This window comes from Arctopsyche grandis, chromosome 12 (assembly GCF_051622035.1).
Source record: "Arctopsyche grandis isolate Sample6627 chromosome 12, ASM5162203v2, whole genome shotgun sequence".
NCBI classification, from domain to species: Eukaryota; Metazoa; Arthropoda; class Insecta; order Trichoptera; family Hydropsychidae; genus Arctopsyche; species Arctopsyche grandis.
Window position 1 is genome coordinate 26,750,624 of NC_135366.1, and position 21,196 is coordinate 26,771,819.

General features: G+C 34.6%; 1 protein-coding gene across 1 annotated transcript in view; it reads right to left on the bottom strand.

Moving 5' to 3' along the window:
- The window catches only part of Eaat1 (Excitatory amino acid transporter 1), a 74,932-nt gene that overhangs the window by 6,627 nt on the left and 47,109 nt on the right, over positions 1–21,196 (bottom strand). Inside the window, exons 3-6 of the mRNA XM_077443267.1 lie at positions 2,739–2,836; positions 1,030–1,216; positions 665–898; positions 399–590 (exon numbers count right to left, since the gene is read on the bottom strand). Coding sequence (XP_077299393.1) covers positions 399–590; positions 665–898; positions 1,030–1,216; positions 2,739–2,836 — 711 coding nt within the window. The remainder of the gene's footprint in view (positions 1–398; positions 591–664; positions 899–1,029; positions 1,217–2,738; positions 2,837–21,196) is intronic.

Sequence of the window (21,196 nt, forward strand, 5' to 3'; positions counted from 1 at the left end):
AACTCTCAGTAACAGACCTATATTACACCTAGATATGTATATACGGTACTTATAATAAATCTCAAAACAAAATCCTAATAGACATCCATATCTATGGTGTGCATCTAAATCGTATTTAAAAGCAAGAAAGAAAGATGAAGCGTTAGCAAGCATCCGTTTCAAATAAAAGGCAAAATCAAGTATTGCACACTCGGCTAATAAAGTATTTTAAATAAATAATACATTTTTCTCAAAAAAATTAGAAAAGCTAGCATTTCTCGATAGCATTTTGAAAAATATCGTAGCAGCGAGGGTTAAATCGTCGTGTTTACAACAACACCATCATTTCATTACTCCCCCCCCCCCCCTCCCATAAATATAATGATAAATGTTAATTTTGAATATGTTCCTAAACTTACCAAATGGCCACAATGTGACCGAAAGACAGCGGCACTTCTCTCAACTGTGCAATGAATATAGCAGCAATAGCTTCGTACAAAGCCGTACCATCCATGTTGATTGTAGCACCGATCGGGATGACGAACCGAGAAACCCGAGGATCCAGACCCATCTTGTCGCAGCAGCCGATCGTCAGAGGCATCGTTGCAGAGCTACATACAAAACCACCATACGTTAATACCAATCATACCAGAAGACTCAAAAAAACATCTCAAAGTACACCCACCTTGAAGCAGTTCCAAAGGCGGTGGCCAGCACCTGTCCCATTTGAGAAATGTAACTGAAAGGCAGCTTCCGAGTCGCGAGGAAAAACAGCACGGTCAAAGTTCCAAAGCCGTGCAAGAAGAGACCAGCTAGGACAGTCATAAAGTACCATCCTAGCTGCCCGACTATCTCGTTAAAGCTCTTGATTTCCATAAGTTTAGCTGACACTAAGAAGAACACACCGATTGGCGAAATCCTGGAATCATACGGATGAAACTTAGCTCAAGCTACAAATCAACGGTTATATAATATAGAAGTTTAATTTTGGACTATTTAATAGTGTGGATCCAAAAGTTGATATAAAAACTTGAAGTATTGAATGTATACCATATAACCCAGTTGGTGATGATCATCATGGCTTCAGAGAGAGCAACGAAGAAGTCTTGTAGCGGGCGAGCTTTAGCACCCATTTTTCCAATAGTGATACCCAAAACGACGCTGAACGTCACTAATCCCAAAACGTTCATTCCATCGGTGTATTTGTGACCAAGTTTATACATTTGTAATGGTAGGTCTGAAAATATGAAGCATAATGTTTGTATTATTTAAAACTATGTAACTTGAATGGAGGGCTCACGATTAGAATACTACACTCTTCACCCTATTGACAGTTTTGTATTCACACTGACCATTCTAAGTACGTAGAGATAAATCGGGTTGAGCCTACCATATTTACAAATGTGTGCAACGCACTCAGGCGGCCGAAAGAAATGAGAATACAAAAATATATATTCCTTAAAAAATACGAAACAAGACATCGTACTTTTTAAAATGCATTTAGGTTGTCTTGTTGTATACTGGTGGATTGCTGTTGCAAGTTACAACTTGTAACACACCCGAACATAATCTTATAATTCGGGGAAATAACGGGATAGCAGGTATAGCTTCGGTCCGCATAGAGGTAGGTCTTTTATATTCTATTATCACTGTGACTGCCAAATGTATTTCTTCAAGGATGTATTGGTTGGTCATTGAAAGGACAATGTCCTAGATGTGGGATTGGGGGTAATAACTAGAGGTAGGATAGTCACAGTGCTATCCATTGTTCCATTGTTGTAAATCCTTTGTAAAAAAGGTTCGGCAAACCTTTGACAATGCATTTACAACCTTTGAACAATACGCGGCACCTTCTGGGTCCGGTGACTAGTAATAACACTATATTTTCATGCATGAACTTGAAAACGTTTGGTCTCTCTTGTCATCTAGTCCTGCTCAGAACTAAACGTTTTGGTTTTGTGTCTGTTTCCCTGGTTAATTTTTATTACGATTAAAATTTTCAAAACGAAATTTCTCACACAATATTTATCACAAAGTAAGATTTTTGCACTACTCGCATGCACTTAATTTTTTTAATATGATTTATAAAAATGCTGATAAAATTAAAGAGCAGCCGATTTAATTTTGCACACAGGCGGCCAAACTCCTAGGCGCGGCCCTGGAGATAAACGCACTCCTTAGCTAAACGGCCAGACCATTAGCACCGGCTAAAATGGCCTATGAAACCATCTTAATTTCATTCTACAGTGGTATTTTAATACAATACAATCAAATGATGTACTTTATGAAGGTCATTATTTTGACAACTTCTGGTTTTTAAGCAAATAAGTACTGGGTTAAAGCTGTAGACACAGTTGGTAGTACCGGCACAGTTGGCAGTACCGGCACAGTTGGCAGTACCGGCACAGTTGGCAGTACCGGCACAGTTGGCAGTACCAACGGGTGATTACTGGTCACAAAGTCACTAAAATCTCTATAACGGAACATCTGGCAGCCGAAAATTGCATCATACTAACGATAACTATCATACTAACGAGAACTTGAGTGCCAAATATTACGTATTCGCGATTTTAATGGCAAAAATTGTCTTTGTGAAAACCGCATTGTGACTAAAAATCCAATTACCATACCAGCGATGTAATATTAGGTTGCTATTCAAACCAGAATTGTCAAAACCTGGTAGTTTAGTAAATAAGTACCCAGATATAACTTGCAAAGTTTGTGTCACTGAATATATGTATGTATGTATAAAGCCTCACCAGTTTTATTTAAAGCCTCAGCCGTTTCGTTCGGATACGTGAGTTCTGTGCGGTATTGGAAGATGGCAGCTTGAATCAAATTTGGCGGGAATACATTTCTGAAACAGACAAAATAACAATTGTATCATATAAGCGTACGATAAATATATGTAGTATGAGTTACTTCAATGGAAATCATTTCGATCAAGTGGTCATCGTCTCCGCTTGGACTTGACCGATTGAATGCTAAGTGACACGTGGTCTTGGATAACATACCAGCACGTGTTATTATTTATTCTACAAGCCAATGAACCCATAATGTTTACAGATCTGGTGTGCAGATAATGATATCCGCATCGCCAAACACTCATGCACTCACATCCTTCGAACGTGACTTTTCAACAGCCATTATTGTCAGAAGTGTACATGTATTAACCAACTACAACAGTTATAATGTAATAAAAAGTATTAATATTCGCACGAGGCTTAGACTGCCTATTTTTGAGGATTTCAATGCGACATTTAAAAAAGTTGGCAGCCATGAACCTCATACAGAGTATTTTGACTGCATGGAGACGAGTGCAAGGCAAAATCGGCTTACATATACATTACAGAGCTCGACGATACGGCGCAATATTGCTTGCGTCGTATCGTCGAGTCAATATTGTCACAATATGACATTTCCGAAAATATTCATATGCATATGGCAGCACTTTCAATAGTACAGGTGCACTCACCACCATGACGTCACTATATGTGTGAATATATCCACAGTGACCAAAGAAACTCGGTTTTGCTTGATAGGTTTCGGTGACATTTACTGCTGTATAATATGAATAGATCGTGTCGGTCACTGCTGTTATGGATACGCCACTCACCCATTACGGAACATATGAATGTGTCTATATAGAATGTATTAAATAATATTTTTCTAGTATATGTAAATGTACTGGTATACATATGTATGTAAATGAACCTTCAATAGTATCTTTTGCATTAGAAACATATAAATTTGGCGTAAATTTGGTCAACTTTTATAAACATTGATTTTCTATATACCACTAGGTTTGCTCGGTTCCACTTTTGACGATCTCTTCCTTTTAGCACGGATATAATAAAATTAACTAGAAATGGAAATGCAGTATAGTAGTGAGAATACCGTCTTTATTTGATTTTATATTAAATTTATTTGAATCGAAAAAAATTATATTATTTAACGACCAACCAATCACAAACGTCTTTGAATAATCCAGCCAATCAGAAACGACTTTGAGGACAGCCAATCAGAAACGAATTGCAGACGCCGTTTCGGTTTTATATAAGATTGTGAAAGAAAGCTACAAGTTTTTGGACTAAGAAACCACCGCAACATACCAATTGATGGATACTTGCTTACAAGCTAGGTTTAGGGCACCTTTAGGCTAAGACACACAGAGTGGTATGCGGCACGTGTTGTTTTTTTTTTAGATAGTTTTGAACATGTAAATTTTTTTTAAAATATAGAGTGAAAAAAGAAAAAGTTATAGGCGTTCAAACAATTGAAATCTGACATGGCGAAAAGTGAGAAGAGTCTAAACAAACGCTGGATAAACGTCAGGCACTTTTTCGTGGGAGAAGTTTCAAACGCGTCTAAAGCGATATTTTTGCACCATCGTAATGGCAGAGGATCCATTTACTTATGTATATTGATGACCAAAATGAGCAATATGGCAAAGTATGAAAACGATCGGATAAGAGGCAAATTTTTCTGAATTTTTTCGTAAGTGAAACTCAAAGGAGGTTTGTAAAAAAATCAGAAAAAACTCTGACGACAGTCAATAAGAAATGATTTGCAGGCGCCGTTTCGGTTTTATATATAAGATTTTAAATTTCAACATGTTTTATATATGTATGTACATTTGCATAGTGATGCTATAAAGATTGTAAAAATATATTGAAATTTGACACTTTGAGGTAATGGTGCGAGCCAAAACAATATAGAATCTGAATATTACTAGAACAAACATTATAAAGCCCGCATTATAATCAAAAGAAAAAGGAAAATGTTAACAGATCAAATGGAATGTTGCCAGAATGGTTTCGCCTCATATATTATACGTACATATGTATATTTTTTTTCTATGAATTTCAATGACAAATTGTTTTCCTATTGACTTACTTGACTCAATTATTTTAAACAGTGAAAAATTCTACACGATTGAAACAAAGTACTCTATAAATTCCAAAGTACGACACATACACAATTCACATATTATGTGTACATATGTATATTTCATTTCTCCTTCTTTATTTACATCAAACGTATTTATTCGCAAACGATCGCAAAATGTTCAAAAGCGACACACACGCGCACAAAAAGGTCCATTTGTGAGTTTACCTACAAATAATTCCCTTTGAAGTACGAGATTTCCAATAGTTATTTTATTATTCAAAGAAGACCTTTCCGAACAATGAGCAAATTCGCGTATGAGCGTTCGATTTATATTTTATTGCGTTCGATTGAAATAAGCGGTCTCCATTTTTCATATTTTATATGTACATATGTATGTATAACCTCTTGATAGCAACCATCATATTTTGAAAACCAAAGCCAGATCACGACGAAACATTTACGGACAAAACGTCTGACGACACAACGTCCATTACTATGTAAATGGTTACGGACAAAATGATTACTTATATTACACTAACATTAGAATAATACAATACTATGAATACTTACAAAATTAAATTAAAATTGTAAAATAGAAAATGATTAGTAGATCAGTAGCTATTAAAATAGATATAAGATGTATTGTGAACATAATTAAGTAATAATAAAAAGAATTTAAAAATCAAAATCAAATATGGACGATGATGATTGCATTATTCTTCCTATCATCTGGAATATATATTATATTTTATTTTATTTTATTTTATTCAATCAATCAATGTACACTCGTCATTACAGGTCGCTCCAATGCGACAAGTTTACTATACAGAACAAGAAACACCAAATTATATATAAATACATAATTATTACAAAATTCTAAATAACATATGACATCTACGGTCAAACATTGCAAACATCAATACGATCAATAAACATTTGTACAACGATACGAATTTGTATACGATAGGGGAGGGAAAGCCAATTTTGCAGGTACCATTTCAATGAAAATCAGAAAAATTGGCAAACTCTGATAGGAAACGATCGACCAGGTCACAAACCAAGGTCTGGCCAGCAGCAAACAGTGTGACTCAGCAGAACTCATAACCACACTGACCATAGTAAGATTATTTTTGTATTAAAATAAATATACAAATCTTCATTGGTGCCGATGTGGCGGCAGCAAGACAGGCCTAATTTTAAGGCATATATTAACGAAAAGACAAATAAATTTAACAAATGTGTTATTTCGACGGCTTCAAGTGTCTTCGTATATCATTCGATTGGAAATCAAACGAGTTATATTTATTTATCAAGCTGAACTCGGCATGCGTTGCAATGCCACAATAACGCATGCAATTCCCGTTTCCGTTCTCGTTCTCGTTCCCGTTCCCGTTCTCGTTTCCGTTCCACAGACATTCAATTTTATATATAGGTATAGATATATTTGCTGACGTGGGCCATCCGCTGTGTGTTTATGGTACAGCCCTGAATGGTCAGTACATTCGAGTGCGAGGTAGGCGTGGCGCGATTATTTATATATAGGCGCGATAGCTTTACGTTCGCGTCAGTAAAATCGTAATTACGAATATTATTATTAAGAGGTTTTTTCCCATTTTTTTTCACAGTAATCTTCCCGGACATGCATACAACAAATCCTGAAAGTTCCATCGTAATCGGTTCAGTGGATTAGGAGCCTATTCGAGACACACATACAGACATTCAATCTTATTCATATATATATATGGATAGATTAGCGATTGGAGATATGTTTGTATGTATATAAAATTAGCTCATGCATTTCAAACGAGCTACTTTAAATACATAACCTAGCTCATCGTTTGCCACAGTACGTTCACGTAATGGCAATAAAACGGAAAACAAATATAAACCTATTAGCGGACGGTGATAAAAATCTAATAAAACCCAAGAATTCGACTGGAAATTAAGTCTTGGCAGTGGTGAGAAAGAGAATTCGAATTGTAAAAGTCTATACGAGATAACATAACGAACGACACCTGTATGACATAAATCAAAAAACGGACATAATAAATATTTCATGGACTTTATTTATTTTATCGTTGTATTACCAGAGTGCGGTCACTGTCAATTTACTGGTTCATTTGTGTCAATGATATCTGTTATATTTGACCCAACTTTGGCGGTCAGATTGTACGTTCAGTGTGTGCAGATACATAGGTCAAAATGTGTGCGATAACATTGAACCTATTCGCATGTGAACAAAATAACATGTTTACAAATTTAAATATAACTATATTAAAATTTCTAAAACAGCACAGCACAGCAGCTCACGTAAACGACAGCTTCAATGCATACTATACAGCTCCAATTCATACTATACAGCACGTTTCAGCACCTTCGACAAGTGTTGGCCGAGTGCAATGCAAAATAGGCTTACATAACAATACAGAGTGCGACGATACGGCGCAATATTGCTTACGTCGTATCGTCCAGTCAATATTGTCACAATGTGACGTTTCTGAAAATACTTATATGCTTATACGCCTTCGTTAGAACGCGTGCACTCGCCACTATAAGGTCATGCCATACGTGGATATTTCCACAGTCTCCCAAGAAGACTGGTTTTGCTTGATACATTACAGTGACATGTACTGCTGTATAGTATGAATAGATTTTGTCGGTTGTTGTTGTTACTTGCTGTTGCGTCTACGCCACGTTAGACATGAATGTGTCCATACAAAATGTACCAAATTCTTTCTAATGGCTTCGTGCAGTTGCCGATATGTGCTGTTAGATTTTCACGACGACCATTTCAAGAGTTGAGTAAAATAAAATCGTCTTTTTAACAAAAATGTGATTATAAATATTTATAATCATCTTTATAACAAAAAGATGATTATAAAATTTGAATTTTATAATCATCATCATTGTTAGTTCATAGTATATAATATACGCTATCTACATACTTATTGTCTTTTATGTGCTAAAATGTGTACTTTCTATTATCTGCCGCGCATTCTTATTTCCTATCACCCGTTGAGTTATCTGAGCACTTTTCTATATTTATCTATGTAACTAGGTACTGGAATTGTCACCGTTGAATGCGTGAATTCGCATGCGCGAATAGAGTATGGAGTATATTTTATTTTATTTTTTACATACATATATACCAGGAAGGCTTGACAGCAAGACCCCAATGCGCCTTCCTGGATAATTAATAACAAACAATGCAGCATTTTTATTACATAAATCACTGTATTTCGAAAAACTGAAGAACACGAAATGAACAATTAATTAAATAAATGAAAGAATTAATACATTGAGACATCTATGGATTTTAGACTAGTAAATAAATTTTTACAAATTGTACATACATTATACAGAAGATTTGTGACAACAGGTAGGAAGAATTTTTTGCCAATTTTATTATTTTAAGGAACTGTTTCAACAATGATCAGATAAAATTGGCAAACTCTGAAAAGAAACGATCAACTTGGACTCACAAACGCCCAAGTCTGACCAGCAGTATAGCGGGCTCGAACCCAATAATCACTTGGTGCCAAACATACACGCTACCACTGAGCCATACTGCTGGCTCATAGAATGTACCAAAGAATACTGTCCGTACTTGCAGGATACCTGCTGCTGCCGGTTCGTGCTGGATAGGAATGAACAGACCTTTAAGAGGGCTGTACACCCGAAACCTTCATTTTGTTACCGTTCCTTTCTTCGATATATATATTGAGTGAATGCGACAATATATATCAATATATACATATATTGAGTGAATGCGACAGTTGCGCTTCGACCAGATAAAACGTATTTTAAATTGACAAAATCGAGGTTTCGTATTCAACTATTTTCTCCTCCAAAACTGGACCAATTTTTAAAAAAATTTCATCATCGGTATGAGAAAGATACTTTCTATGCATCTATCGGCGTATTTTTTTTAAAATCGACCGTTAAATAAGCACGCTGGACTCGTTTCGTGGGTGTAAAAAAGAGGCGATTTTATAGATGTTTGGTGGCTCCTAGCTCCTATAAAAAATAATTAATCAAAAAAATAAAACGATAGATGCACCCCAATGGTGGATATCCATAGCATATTAAAAAACACTTTCTCTAGTGCCATAATTGAGGAAGGGAGAAGTATAGTACGTTTGTATGGACAAGGCGCTGCTGTCCAGCCCTCTTAAGGAGTAACATATGTATGAACATATGTAGTTTCATGTTCGAAAATTTTCGTGATGCTGACGGCATATCAAAGCAATTCGTTATACTTTTTCGTAAGGAAGTTTCGCTTCGATAAAAAAATAACGTGGAGAATTGAAATGAAAATGCAAAAAATATTATATTTCCTGACCTAAGTATGCTATCGATTGGAACGCAAGCCACAACTTGAACGCTCCTCATCGTTTTCGCCCTGATTTTCCTCTTCTTTACGGGAAAGTTGCTGGCTGCCATGGTAACACCTTCGCTGGAGGGTTTTCACCGAGTACCACTGCAAACACACCGACACCCACCCACCCACTCACCCACACACCCTCTCACTGCCACGTGCGCTTCAATAGGGGATGTTTCTCGAGGATAATCCACCCGTTAAGGAGAGCTATCGATTTTTTCACATTAAACAAGAAAAAAATAATAATACACCAACCTAGGCTACGATCAACAGGTAAGGGAAGGAAAATCAGAAACGAAGAGAAACCTACTTTGGGTTTAATCAAACTATGTTTTTTTAACACCGTTACTCGGACGGACTGATATTATATTTTATTTCTCCTAATATACTGAATGAAGAGTCTTCATATTTTACGTATTAGCCAGTAGTATAGCTCGGTCGTTAAGCTTCTGCCTAATACCGTGTTCGAGGCGCCGTGTTCGATCCTATGAGCTGACCTCGATTGAAAAGTATATCTGTAGTGCTACTGGTCAGACCTGGATATTTGTGACTCCAGATCGATGGTTTCCTGGTTTGTGACCTGGAGACACAAACCAACGTCTGGTCAGCAGCAACCAGTGGGAATCGAACCCATCACCACTATGTTCGAAAGCATATATGCTAACCACTAGTCCACGCTGCTGGTTACATATATTACATACATATTTAGCCAGCAGCATGGCTCGGTGGTTGGGCTTCTGCGTAACACCGAGAGGCGCCGGGTTCGATCCCATGAGTTGACCTCGATTTAAAAGAATTTTTCTGAGTATATCTGTAGTGCTGCTGGTCAGATCTGGATATTTGTGACTCCAAGTTAGGGCTTCCAAGCCGGTTTAAACCGAAACCGAAAAACCGGCTTTTTGACCATTTTTCAAAAAACCGAAAACCGGCTTTTTGGCTCGATCAACCGGCTTTTTAAGGTTTTCTTTAATTAATGACTTTTCTTCAAAATTAAGAATTATGAATCTTAAATTTCTATGAAAGATCAAAATAAATGTGTATAAACGCTCTTAGGTAATAGGCGTATATTTCTTTGAACAAAAAAAAGCTACATTCCTTTCTTTCTTGAGCGGTTTCTTTGAGATTTAGTAATGAACCAGGTCATAAACCAATAAAATATTATTGAAAGTATGTAGTTTCAATAACCTACCCAACTTCAGGTATAGAAAGCATCCTTATCTATCGCAAATCCTTGTACTTGAAAACATCAAAAAAAGTAGTCAAATGATTTATGGCAAAATGCATAGGAATTTCCGAAATATAATTTTTCTTCGAAGGAATTGCCCTTTAAATATTAAGGCCACATACCTACTTTTATTATGGATTTAAAATGTTCGTAATCAAATGAATTTGTTTCCGAAATTTGCAACGGTTGCTTTTGGATTTTTTAAGCTAAAACATATGCGTAAAAACAACTTTGAAATCTCTTTTTCTATAATATGTCTTTGAATCTCAGCAGTTCTTAATATTAAGTTCACGATTCCACAATTACAGTTTTTCTGCCAGGTTACACATTATTTTTTTAATAATATATTCTTGATAGTAGCTTATTTAAATCATTTAATTATATGTGCGTATTTAGGATCTGCCATTTTAGGACTGTGATATATGTACATACATATAATACAAATTGTATTATTTGTAATATTTGTAATAATAATATAAACTAATGATCTTATGAAAGTTCATAACTTAATTTTATTTATAAAAAACTATTTTTTTTGCATAATATAGATATATATTATGCAAATATATACATATTTACATTTTTTTTTTCGATACAAAAATTTTTGAATTTAAAAAAATCGTATTATTCTAAAATTGGTGAAAGCCGGCCAACCGGCTTTTTATTGTAAAAAAAACGAAAACCGGTTTTTTGGAACCCCTACTCCAAGTCAATCGTTTCCTATCACAGTTTGCCAATTTATTTGATTTAATTGTTGAAACGGTTTCTCCATTAAATTGGAAAAAAACCATCCTACCCACTACATATGTATGTCACTAATATCTGAATTGCATTTATGTACAATATGTAAAAAATATGTTTGAAATTGGCTAGGAAGGCGCATTGGAGTTCACCTGTTAGGCCTTTGTTGTATATATCTATGTAATATAAAATAAAATAAAAATTATCAAAAATTACGCTTAACCCTTTGAATGACCTACGCCGATCGGCGTTTTGCCAACAAGTCCATGGGACTGAAAAACGCCGATAGGCGTTGTATTTTGAGCATGTACAAAGTTAACAAGAATACTACCCGCTAAGCCTTTCCAGATAGCATTGAAAAAAAATGCTTTGAACATGGGTCGTGTGATCCGTGTCAATGTTTATAAAGACTGGTTTACATCGAAATTTCTGCATTTATAACCATAGCTGAATTTCTCGATGGGAATCCCTATCTATCGAGTATTTTAGATTGTGGCCTGGCATTTAGATTGTGAGCATTACATTTTAACAACAACGAAGAAGATGAAACTACATAGTTTTGGAAAAATACATTCATTAATAGACTGCTTTTGTTTATTTTATATTGTTTCAAGATATATTAGAGAATCTAAACACACCTTTACTAAACACGAAATCCTCGGCGGTAGTTATCTAGGGTTTGTTTGGATTAGCTACAATTTTTATACCTGCTTCCTATTGGATTTCTAAATAATTCTAGTTGGAAAAGTTGGCGAAATTACCAGCGTGGTGGGCTTTCAACAGAAAATACGTCAGCACTAAAAAGGTTAGTATCAAATGCGCCACTTCAAAAACATTCGCAAGGTTCCAATTCACGGTCAATGTGTTAAAATAATTGACAGAGTTTGGCTGCTTTACAAAGAGGCGTGCGAGCAAGTTGGCCGATGTCAACTACCGTGGCCAATGACGACCCATTTTCTAGCACCGTTTTAGCACATAAATGACAGTCAGTGCAGCTTGCTTACTAACTGGGGTGCAATTATCGAATTTCGAGAACAAACAGCGATCTAGCATGGCTGTTAAGCATTTACTGTGGTTATGCATGGTCTGAATGAGTGACGATGCACGCTGAATTGTAATATCCAATTATACGTTCTGGGTACCAGTATGTTCATATATGTATGTATGTATATAATTTTACACGATTTATTCATCAAGATGACAATAGCGATGATTAAAGGAGATCACCTTTTGAAGCATATAATAGATTGAGTTCAATTTGAATACATTGTCATCAAACATACTGTCAAATTGAAATGGCAACAAGCTAAAACTTTTGTGCATATCGTATATGATAACTTAAGAGGGCTGGACACCAGCGCCTTCTCCATACAAACGTATTACACTTCTCCCTTTCTCAATTATGGTACTAGAGAAATTATTTTTTAATATGCTATGGATATCTACCATAGGCATGTTTCTATCTTTTCATTTTTTTGATTAGTTATTTTTTATAGGAGCTAGGAGTCACCAAACATATATAAAATCGCCTCGTTTTTACACCCACGAAAAGAGTCCAGCGTGCTAATTTAACGGTTGATTTAAAAAAAAAAATACGAAGACACAAACATAGAAAATATCTTTCTCATATCGATGATGAAATTTTTTTTTAAATTGGTCCAGTTTCGGAGGAGAAAACTGGAGAATACGAAATCTCAATTTTGTCGATTTAAAATAGGTACTATCTGGTCGAGGCGCAACTGTTGCATTCACTCAATATATTGATATATATTGTCGCATTCACTCAATATATATATATATATATATATATATATATATATATACACCAGCAGTCACATAAAATGGAACGCTTGTGAATTTTACGACTTCGAGGTCATTAAAGGATAATCCCTTTATGTGTAGGGTTTTTAACGACCAAATATTCTAAATATGATTGTTTTCTAAGATTTGAGTTCAGTTTAGTGTGGGTTTTCGAGGAGAAAGCATCAAATTCGAATTTTAACACGTCAACATGTAAAAAACGAGCTCAGTTATCATTGCAGAAGAGTGTAAAAATCGTGACATTGGCGAGTTCAGGATTTTCCTTTCGGTCAATTTCCAAGAAAATGGGATGTTCTATATCGACTGTTTCGAGAATACTGATAAAAAAAAAGAGAATCTGGAAGTTTTGATCGTAAGAAGGGGACCGAACTGAAAAGATGCACATCGGAGAGGCAAGACCGTGTAATAACCAGATTATCTTTACAGCAGCGATTTAAAACTGCTGTAGAAATAAGAACAGATGTATCTTCACAATTTTCCATGGAAATCAGCGACTCAACAGTAAGAAGGCGACTCAGAGAAGCTGGACTGTACGGTCGGAAAGCTGCAAAAAAACCACTACTAACCAAGAGAATGAAAAACAATCGATTGGAATGGGCGAAAGCACATGAAAATTGGAGTCCATCAGATTGGCAACGAGTGATACTTTCCGACAAATCAAAGTTTAACCTCTATAGTCCTGATGGTTTTCCGTATGTCCGAAGGAAAGTTGGCGAAAGGTATAATGAAAATTGTACCCTTAAAAATGTTAAGCATCCTCCAAGTCAAATGGTCTGGGGATGCTTTTCGTACCATAGCATTGGACAATTGGAGTTTCTACAAGGTGCCATCGATGGAAAAAAATATAAAAAAATTTTAGAAGAAAGCTTTGTCCCATCGATGGAAAACCACCTTTCATATACCGATGATATAATTTTTCAAGATGACTCTGCCCCTTGTCATCGAGCTAAATTGGTGAGAATTCATTTTATTTGATAGCATTGAATATAAATTATAAAATTTAAATCAAAAAACTAATTTTTTTTTTTTACTTTTTTTTTGGTTCGGGACTATTTACAAGAAATGGGTGTAAAGACACTACCATGGCCTGGCAATGGTCCCGATTTAAATCCAATCGAAAATTTATGGATGGGTATCAAGTACAGGATAAGGAAGAACAATGTTACTACTCTTAAATCGTTGAAAGAAATAATAGAAAAGATATGGTACGAAGACTTCCCAATCGAAAATTTAAAAACTTTAGTAGATTCCACGCCAAACCGAATAAAAGAAGTTATAAAATCGAAAGGAGCCGCTACAAAATATTAATTTCTTTTTTATAAGTTGTAAATAATAATATGTGACTGTAATAAAATTAAAAATGTATATGTATAGTGTTATTTTCATTTCAAATTTCATTTAACCGTGAAGTCAACGCACGGTCGTAAAATCTGCCCTCCATAAAATTTCTCCCCAACTCATTTTTGTCAACTTTTTTTTTTCACGTTTGGTATTACACGAATGCACTATGGTACAACCTATCATTTAAATGACTTTCGGTTTTGGTTTTATATAAGATTACCGAAATTTCACGCAAAAACATGTTTCGCTTAAGCGTTCCGTTTTATGTGACTGCTGCTGTATATATATATATCGAAGAAAGGAACGGCAACAAAATTAAGGTTTCGGGTATCCAGCCCTCTTAATCAGCACAATTGAGCCACAGTCGTAGCTCACTATAAGATATATTGTTTACCAGTTGAGAAGTTATGGGTTCAAGTCCCGGCCAAATAAGCCACTGGCGAGATCTTGGTGGTTATTAAAACACAGATCGACCGTCTCCTGCTAGAATTTTCCGATTTATTTAGCTTAATTTTTGTGACGGATCCAATAAATCGGTATCCTCCAGCTCAATTTCTCGCCAATTCGAGTTTCTAGCAACTCGAATTTGTTGTAAAAATGTATTTCTCGCAAATTTTCTGTATAACCAACAACATACATACATAATGCTTTTGATTGTGTGTTTGCGGGTTCTATTCCTGGCTTTGTTGCTGGGCAGACCTTGAATATCAAGGTCGATCGTTTCCTTTCAGAGTTGATTGATCTGATTTCATTGGAAACGGTTCCCACAATTGGTAATCCTGTCCTATTTCTCGCAAAATTTGAGTTTACAGCAGGGATTCCAGCAGGATTTTAATTTTATTTTCACGAGTCTATTGTCAACACTGCACTGGGTACTCAGTGTAGTTGAAATGATTCTGGTTAAAATAGTTCTGTAAGCATATTTCTGTCTCTCTTGCATTTCCCAAATATGGCAGGAAATGGCAGATGACAGTGAATCCAACGTATAATTATTATTGGTTGCTTCAAGAACAGTTGCACTCAATGAATGAGTGCTTCAAGAACAGTTTGAAAAGAGATTTCAGCAGTTTACTATAATCGATCAGATGAGGACTTCTGGAATACAGTGAACAGAATAAAGCACCACTTTTTTTATTATTACTAGCCTCTTCTTACTTCGCTTTCGATTTTTTCGTGTGACGAAATTTGGGTTCTTTTCCAAATTCTTCCGATCGTTTTCAAAATTTGCCATTTTGCTCGGTTTGGTCATCAATATACATATGTGGAAATAAAATCCGCCATTCAAAATAATCGTAAGACACGTTTGAAAATATTTAATTACATTAGTTTAAGCCGGGATAATAATTTTGATTGAAGCCACAATCATTGAAATCTTTTCGATTAAAATCCTTATCATGAAATCCCACACATTTTATATATTTATAGTTTATATTGTCGTACATTTGTTATTGAAATATTGTTTAAATTGCCTTATTGTTTTATTTTTTACTTTTTAGTACATTGGGTTTTTCTATATCCATTTATTTAATACCAAATATAATATTAACACTTAAATATCAAAAATCAGTAAATGAAAGTATCCAAGTTCTTTCATTGTGATTTAATCGTACTAATGATTAATGTATTTTGCATAAAACAGATAAACAACCTTATAATTTTATCAACAATTCCAATTCCTGAAAGGAAGATGAACACATTTGTACATTATCACAGACATACAGACATACGAAAACAAGCAAACAATATATGTAATTGTACATAAATAAACACACGCCGCGACCCACATATATACATACATACTTATTTACGAACTTGCGGATAACGAGCGCGTTCATAATAAAAAATCAACATGTGTATTTTATCATTTTGTACATAACGCTAATATAATTTTCGTTTCGTTTGCCAAATTCAATGTCTAACTGCGTGCATCACAGAAGTTTCGTGTCATTAGAACACATTGTTGTTACTGAAGATTGGCGATCGATGTATGCTTTTCAAATAAAAATAGACCACTCCATTAGTGTTCAATGCAAGAGAGCAAAAAATTATGGTTTTTCTAATAAATTGACAGTAATGAACCATTTGTCACGAACAAACAAACATATATACTAAGTCTCTTTCGAAATTATATGTATACTTTCGCCCCCTTTATTTCTCGATCTGTATAGTGCAATCGTTGCATTGGAGCAATCTGTAATGACGAGTGTACATAAATTGATTGGTTGATTGAATAAAAACAAAAAAAATAAAGGCTCGGAGGCCGGGGTCGAAGGACTGCCATACAAAATTGCCCGGGCAACGCTGAGCATGTGTGTTTGTCCACTATGTGACTTTACAATTTATTTTCAATATAAAATCACCATTTTAAGAATGCCATTTTATGATAACTTATTATAATTTTTAACATAATTTTTTTATGTATTATTTTTCTTTTGTTACTTTTTTTATTTTATTTTATCATGTTTTTCTGCTTTTGCTTTTTTCTTTTTATTTTATATTTAACTTATTTTATCTTTGTATTTTACTTATTTCATCTTTGTTTTTTTTTTTTATCAAATGTAGGCCATTGTGGCACATTAGGTTCTTCCTGTAATGCCACAATGGTCCAAAACTATAAAACTATAAATAAATAATGTAGGTACATATATCGAGGACGTATTTTGTAGGGCTCGGAGCCCGGGATCGAAGAACTCCCATACAAAAACGTCGTTTCTGTCGAGCTAAATGAACTTGCAATTGAAAGAGAGTTTATAGTATTCATTGCTTAATTTCTCTGGTTTATCCAAAGTTTTAAACAATTGGGTTTTGTGGAGCTATCATCTATGCGGTCTGAGTGTTCCGTTGAAGTATTTCGATTTGATACACCCCATTAACGAATCAATACGACAAACGAGACCCAGACAGGATGGAGAAATGTAGGACACACCGGGGATTACTGGCCGTAATCGCATCATTAAATTGACACACTGGATCAGTGACTAACTGCACGGATACAAACGGAACCATAGTACTCACATACCATTCAATTGTGGGTGTTGTATTATCGTGATAATTGATTGTTGACAAGAATTTTGGGAAATAATTTTGAAAGCTTTAAATAAAATGGGGGGGGAAGCAAGCGGAAGTTGGTAATTTTCGGATGGAAATGGGTTGAAATTTATGCATATTCTGATTTCATATTATGAAATTCCCATCTTCCTTGGGTTTTCGACAGAAATTTTATAATTAGAGTACGGATAGCTAAGATGCCGCTTATTGTTCAATTGTTGTAAATGCTTTGTAAAAAAACTTCGGCAAACCTTAAACAATGCATTTACAACATTTGAACAATAAACGGCACCTTGGTTATCCGGGCTCTAGTTATAATAACAGAAGCGCCTTTACGAATAAATAAATTGTCTCCATAACTACGCTAAAACGCAGGGAATACAATCAGGGTCATCACCAAAGCCCGGACCCTGAGGGGGCTGTATATTGTTCAAATGTTGTAAATGCATTGTTAAAGGTTTGCCGAACCTTTTTTACAAAGGATTTACAACAATTGAACAATAAACGGCACGCTTCCGGTCCTACCTCTAGTCATCACATAATCACTACAGAAATTAAAGTTTTATTTTGATATGGATTTATTTACAATTTGAGTATATGGTGGTGTTGGGCGTTTTTTTTCTCAGTTGACGGATTATTAGTATCCACTTTTTTTGTATTTGTGAACTGTCGAATTAACGTATAATGTATATTTTCAACAAAAATATAATACAAAAGTATAGTATAAAATGAACGATGTTTATATTAATTAAACTTAAATAATTGGTTATTAATATAATTGAGTATTCCAATTCCAAGCGCCAACAAGAGAAATGTTTTTACATTTATTTATAAATAATTTTTACATTTCTCTGGTGCCACCCCTGAAATGTTATGTAGAATGCGTGCGATCGCCATGACACTTTACACAAAAGTGTCAAACTACGATGTTAATTGAATAATATTTTGCTTATATGATCAATTTACATATAAAAATGTATCCCATGTTGTTTATTGTGTGTTTTTGGATGCCTGTGCCATTGCCCGTGCCCAGAGAAGTTTTTTTCGGACATACGTCGAGCACCAAACATCAAATACGACTGATGCTAAAATTATTTACGAATGTCTGTGGACAATCGTCACTCGACAACAATATAACGCCTAAAGCCACTTCTATTATCATAACATTTCTCTGGTTTTAGATTATCTTGTAACAGTATGTAATTGTATACACTTTTCAAAGAAAATTAAATGTTCACAATTGTACGGAGCAATTCAATATATAATATGGCTATTCTGTGTGTCTGTATAAAATAACGCTCACCGTACTATAATAGTCGTTTCGATTCGATATACATATGTACGTCACAGCTAAACCAATGCAAACAGAAAAAACTTTTATATATACTGTTTGCTACCAATGTTTCCTCTAAGCATTTAGACGGTGCTAAGTCTCTGAGCATTTCCCGCCATATATTGAAAATTTATTTAATTTTTTTTTCTATTGGTGTATTATATTGTTTATATTTACGTAGGTAGGTAGTTTTTACCTTTTTTTTCATATTAAACAATTATATGTCAACATTAAATTAAATATATTTAACAGGTATTTGAAAATAATTCGATCGCGTGCGATCAAACACAGGACAGCCACATTTCTATTAATTTTTTTATTTATTTAATAACTTAATTGGCCAAGACCATCGGGTGTTGTACATTTTTCGCAACAATATTTCATCGGGTACAACACTAGTTCCATATAATGCTAGAGTTGTACCCGTTGATAATTCACCGGGTAATTTTGGAAAGGAATTAAATTTGAGCACGAAGGTATATCATGTTTTTGAAGACTCACACACTAATGATGAAGGGCACGCGAGTGGGCGGTCGTATAGCTTCCTTTTAAGGCAAACAAAATAATTTAATTTTGAAATTTACATACATATAAACATGCAGACAAACAAAAACATTTGATTATTTTAAGACGTACAAATGTAACGATTTTTATAAATAAAATTATCCACATACATATATGTACATACCATACATATATTATATATAATATAAAATATTTAGACGCGTGCACATTTAGTTGCCAAAGTATTTTGCGATTTCGATTTAATGAAAATCTCTCTATCGCCAACGTGATAATTTTTGAGCCATTGCCAAAAATGCAATTTTGAATTTTCCAATATAATAATTAGACGTATGGATGTATACAAAGCGATATTGAATTCTAAACGAAACACAAATAAATATGACCTAATTAAATTTATAATGCTTGTATGAGATGTATAAAAAATGAAAGGGATGTTTGTGGATATGTCTGCATGTGGCGAGTGCATCGACAAGAATGGAGATTTCAAAAAAAGAAATTTTAGAATAAATAAATTAAAAATTTCGATTTCAACTTCGATTCCGATTCCAGTTTCGGTTCCGATTGTAATTCCGTTTCCAGATTCCTATTTCAGTTCCAATTCTAGTTCCTAATTCAGTTCCAATTTTAGAATCTTATTTCAGTTCCAGTCCCGATTCTGATTCCTTTTCCGGATCGGATTTTTGTTAGAGTTCTGATTGTTACGTTCTTCAGGAAAATAACCACAAACAGCCAGCCAGCAGCATGGCTCGGTGGTTGCGTTGATACTAAGTACCGAGTAGTCGCGGGGTTTGATCCCGTGCGCTGACTTCGATTCAAAATAATTTATTCTGAGTATAAACCTTAATGCTGCTGGTCAGACTTGGATATTTGTGACTCCAAGTCGATCCTTTCCTTTCAGAGTTTGCCAATTTAGCTGATTTTATTGTTGAAGCGGTTCCTCCATCAAATTGGCAAAAACCACCATACCAACTATATCACCATTATTTGAATATGATGTCAAAAATATATTATATAACATAGATGTCTCGCTAATTTTCTTGTATATAGTATTTATATTATGCTTATATGTCTGGTCACAGTGACGCGTTAGAGAACTCCGCATTGTCACTGTGGTTAATATGTAAAAAAAATAGGAAAAAATAAATAAAAAATGATATACCGGTATTAGGAAAGATCATTAACCGTTTACTGGTTTATGAAATTGAAATTGACGGTAAATTGCAATCCCTAATGTGAATTGACGGCAAATACTGTTCATACTGAAACCGTTAGCTACATACAATAACCTCAAGTGAGGTTCATGTATCAAATCCTTTCCAAAACCACCCGTTGAAATATCAACGGACTCAACACTTATATATATACATATATGAAGCAAAATCCTTTGACCTACTTTTCTCAATTCCTATACTTGTGTTTTCATTAGCAACAAGTTGCTTTGTTATACATACATACAGGCATACATATGTATAAAAATATACGAGAGACGGCTACTTGTTGCTATTGAAAACTTGACTACATTTTACTCTACATATATAGCAGGTCTGTATAAAAGAACCGACCACTTAAATGAATATTTGATATCATCCCCATGAATAATTTTTTGCAATATAAAAAAATAATAGTATTAAAGCTATAATAAATCAATGATCTTCAATTATTAACCCATGCTACATTTGTATGCAAATAATACAAAATAAATCCTTAAAATTAATTTATAACACACCCATGTATACTAACCTGAAAAACCTGCATACTATAAATAAATATTCCGTTAGTCACAGACATTAGACACCTTTGAAGGACGGAGCGACGAGATCGAACGATTGTCCCGAACCGGGGTCGAGTAAGACCCCAGTATTTTTTAATCAAAATACAGCTTTTCTCAACACAAATCGATTCAATATATATC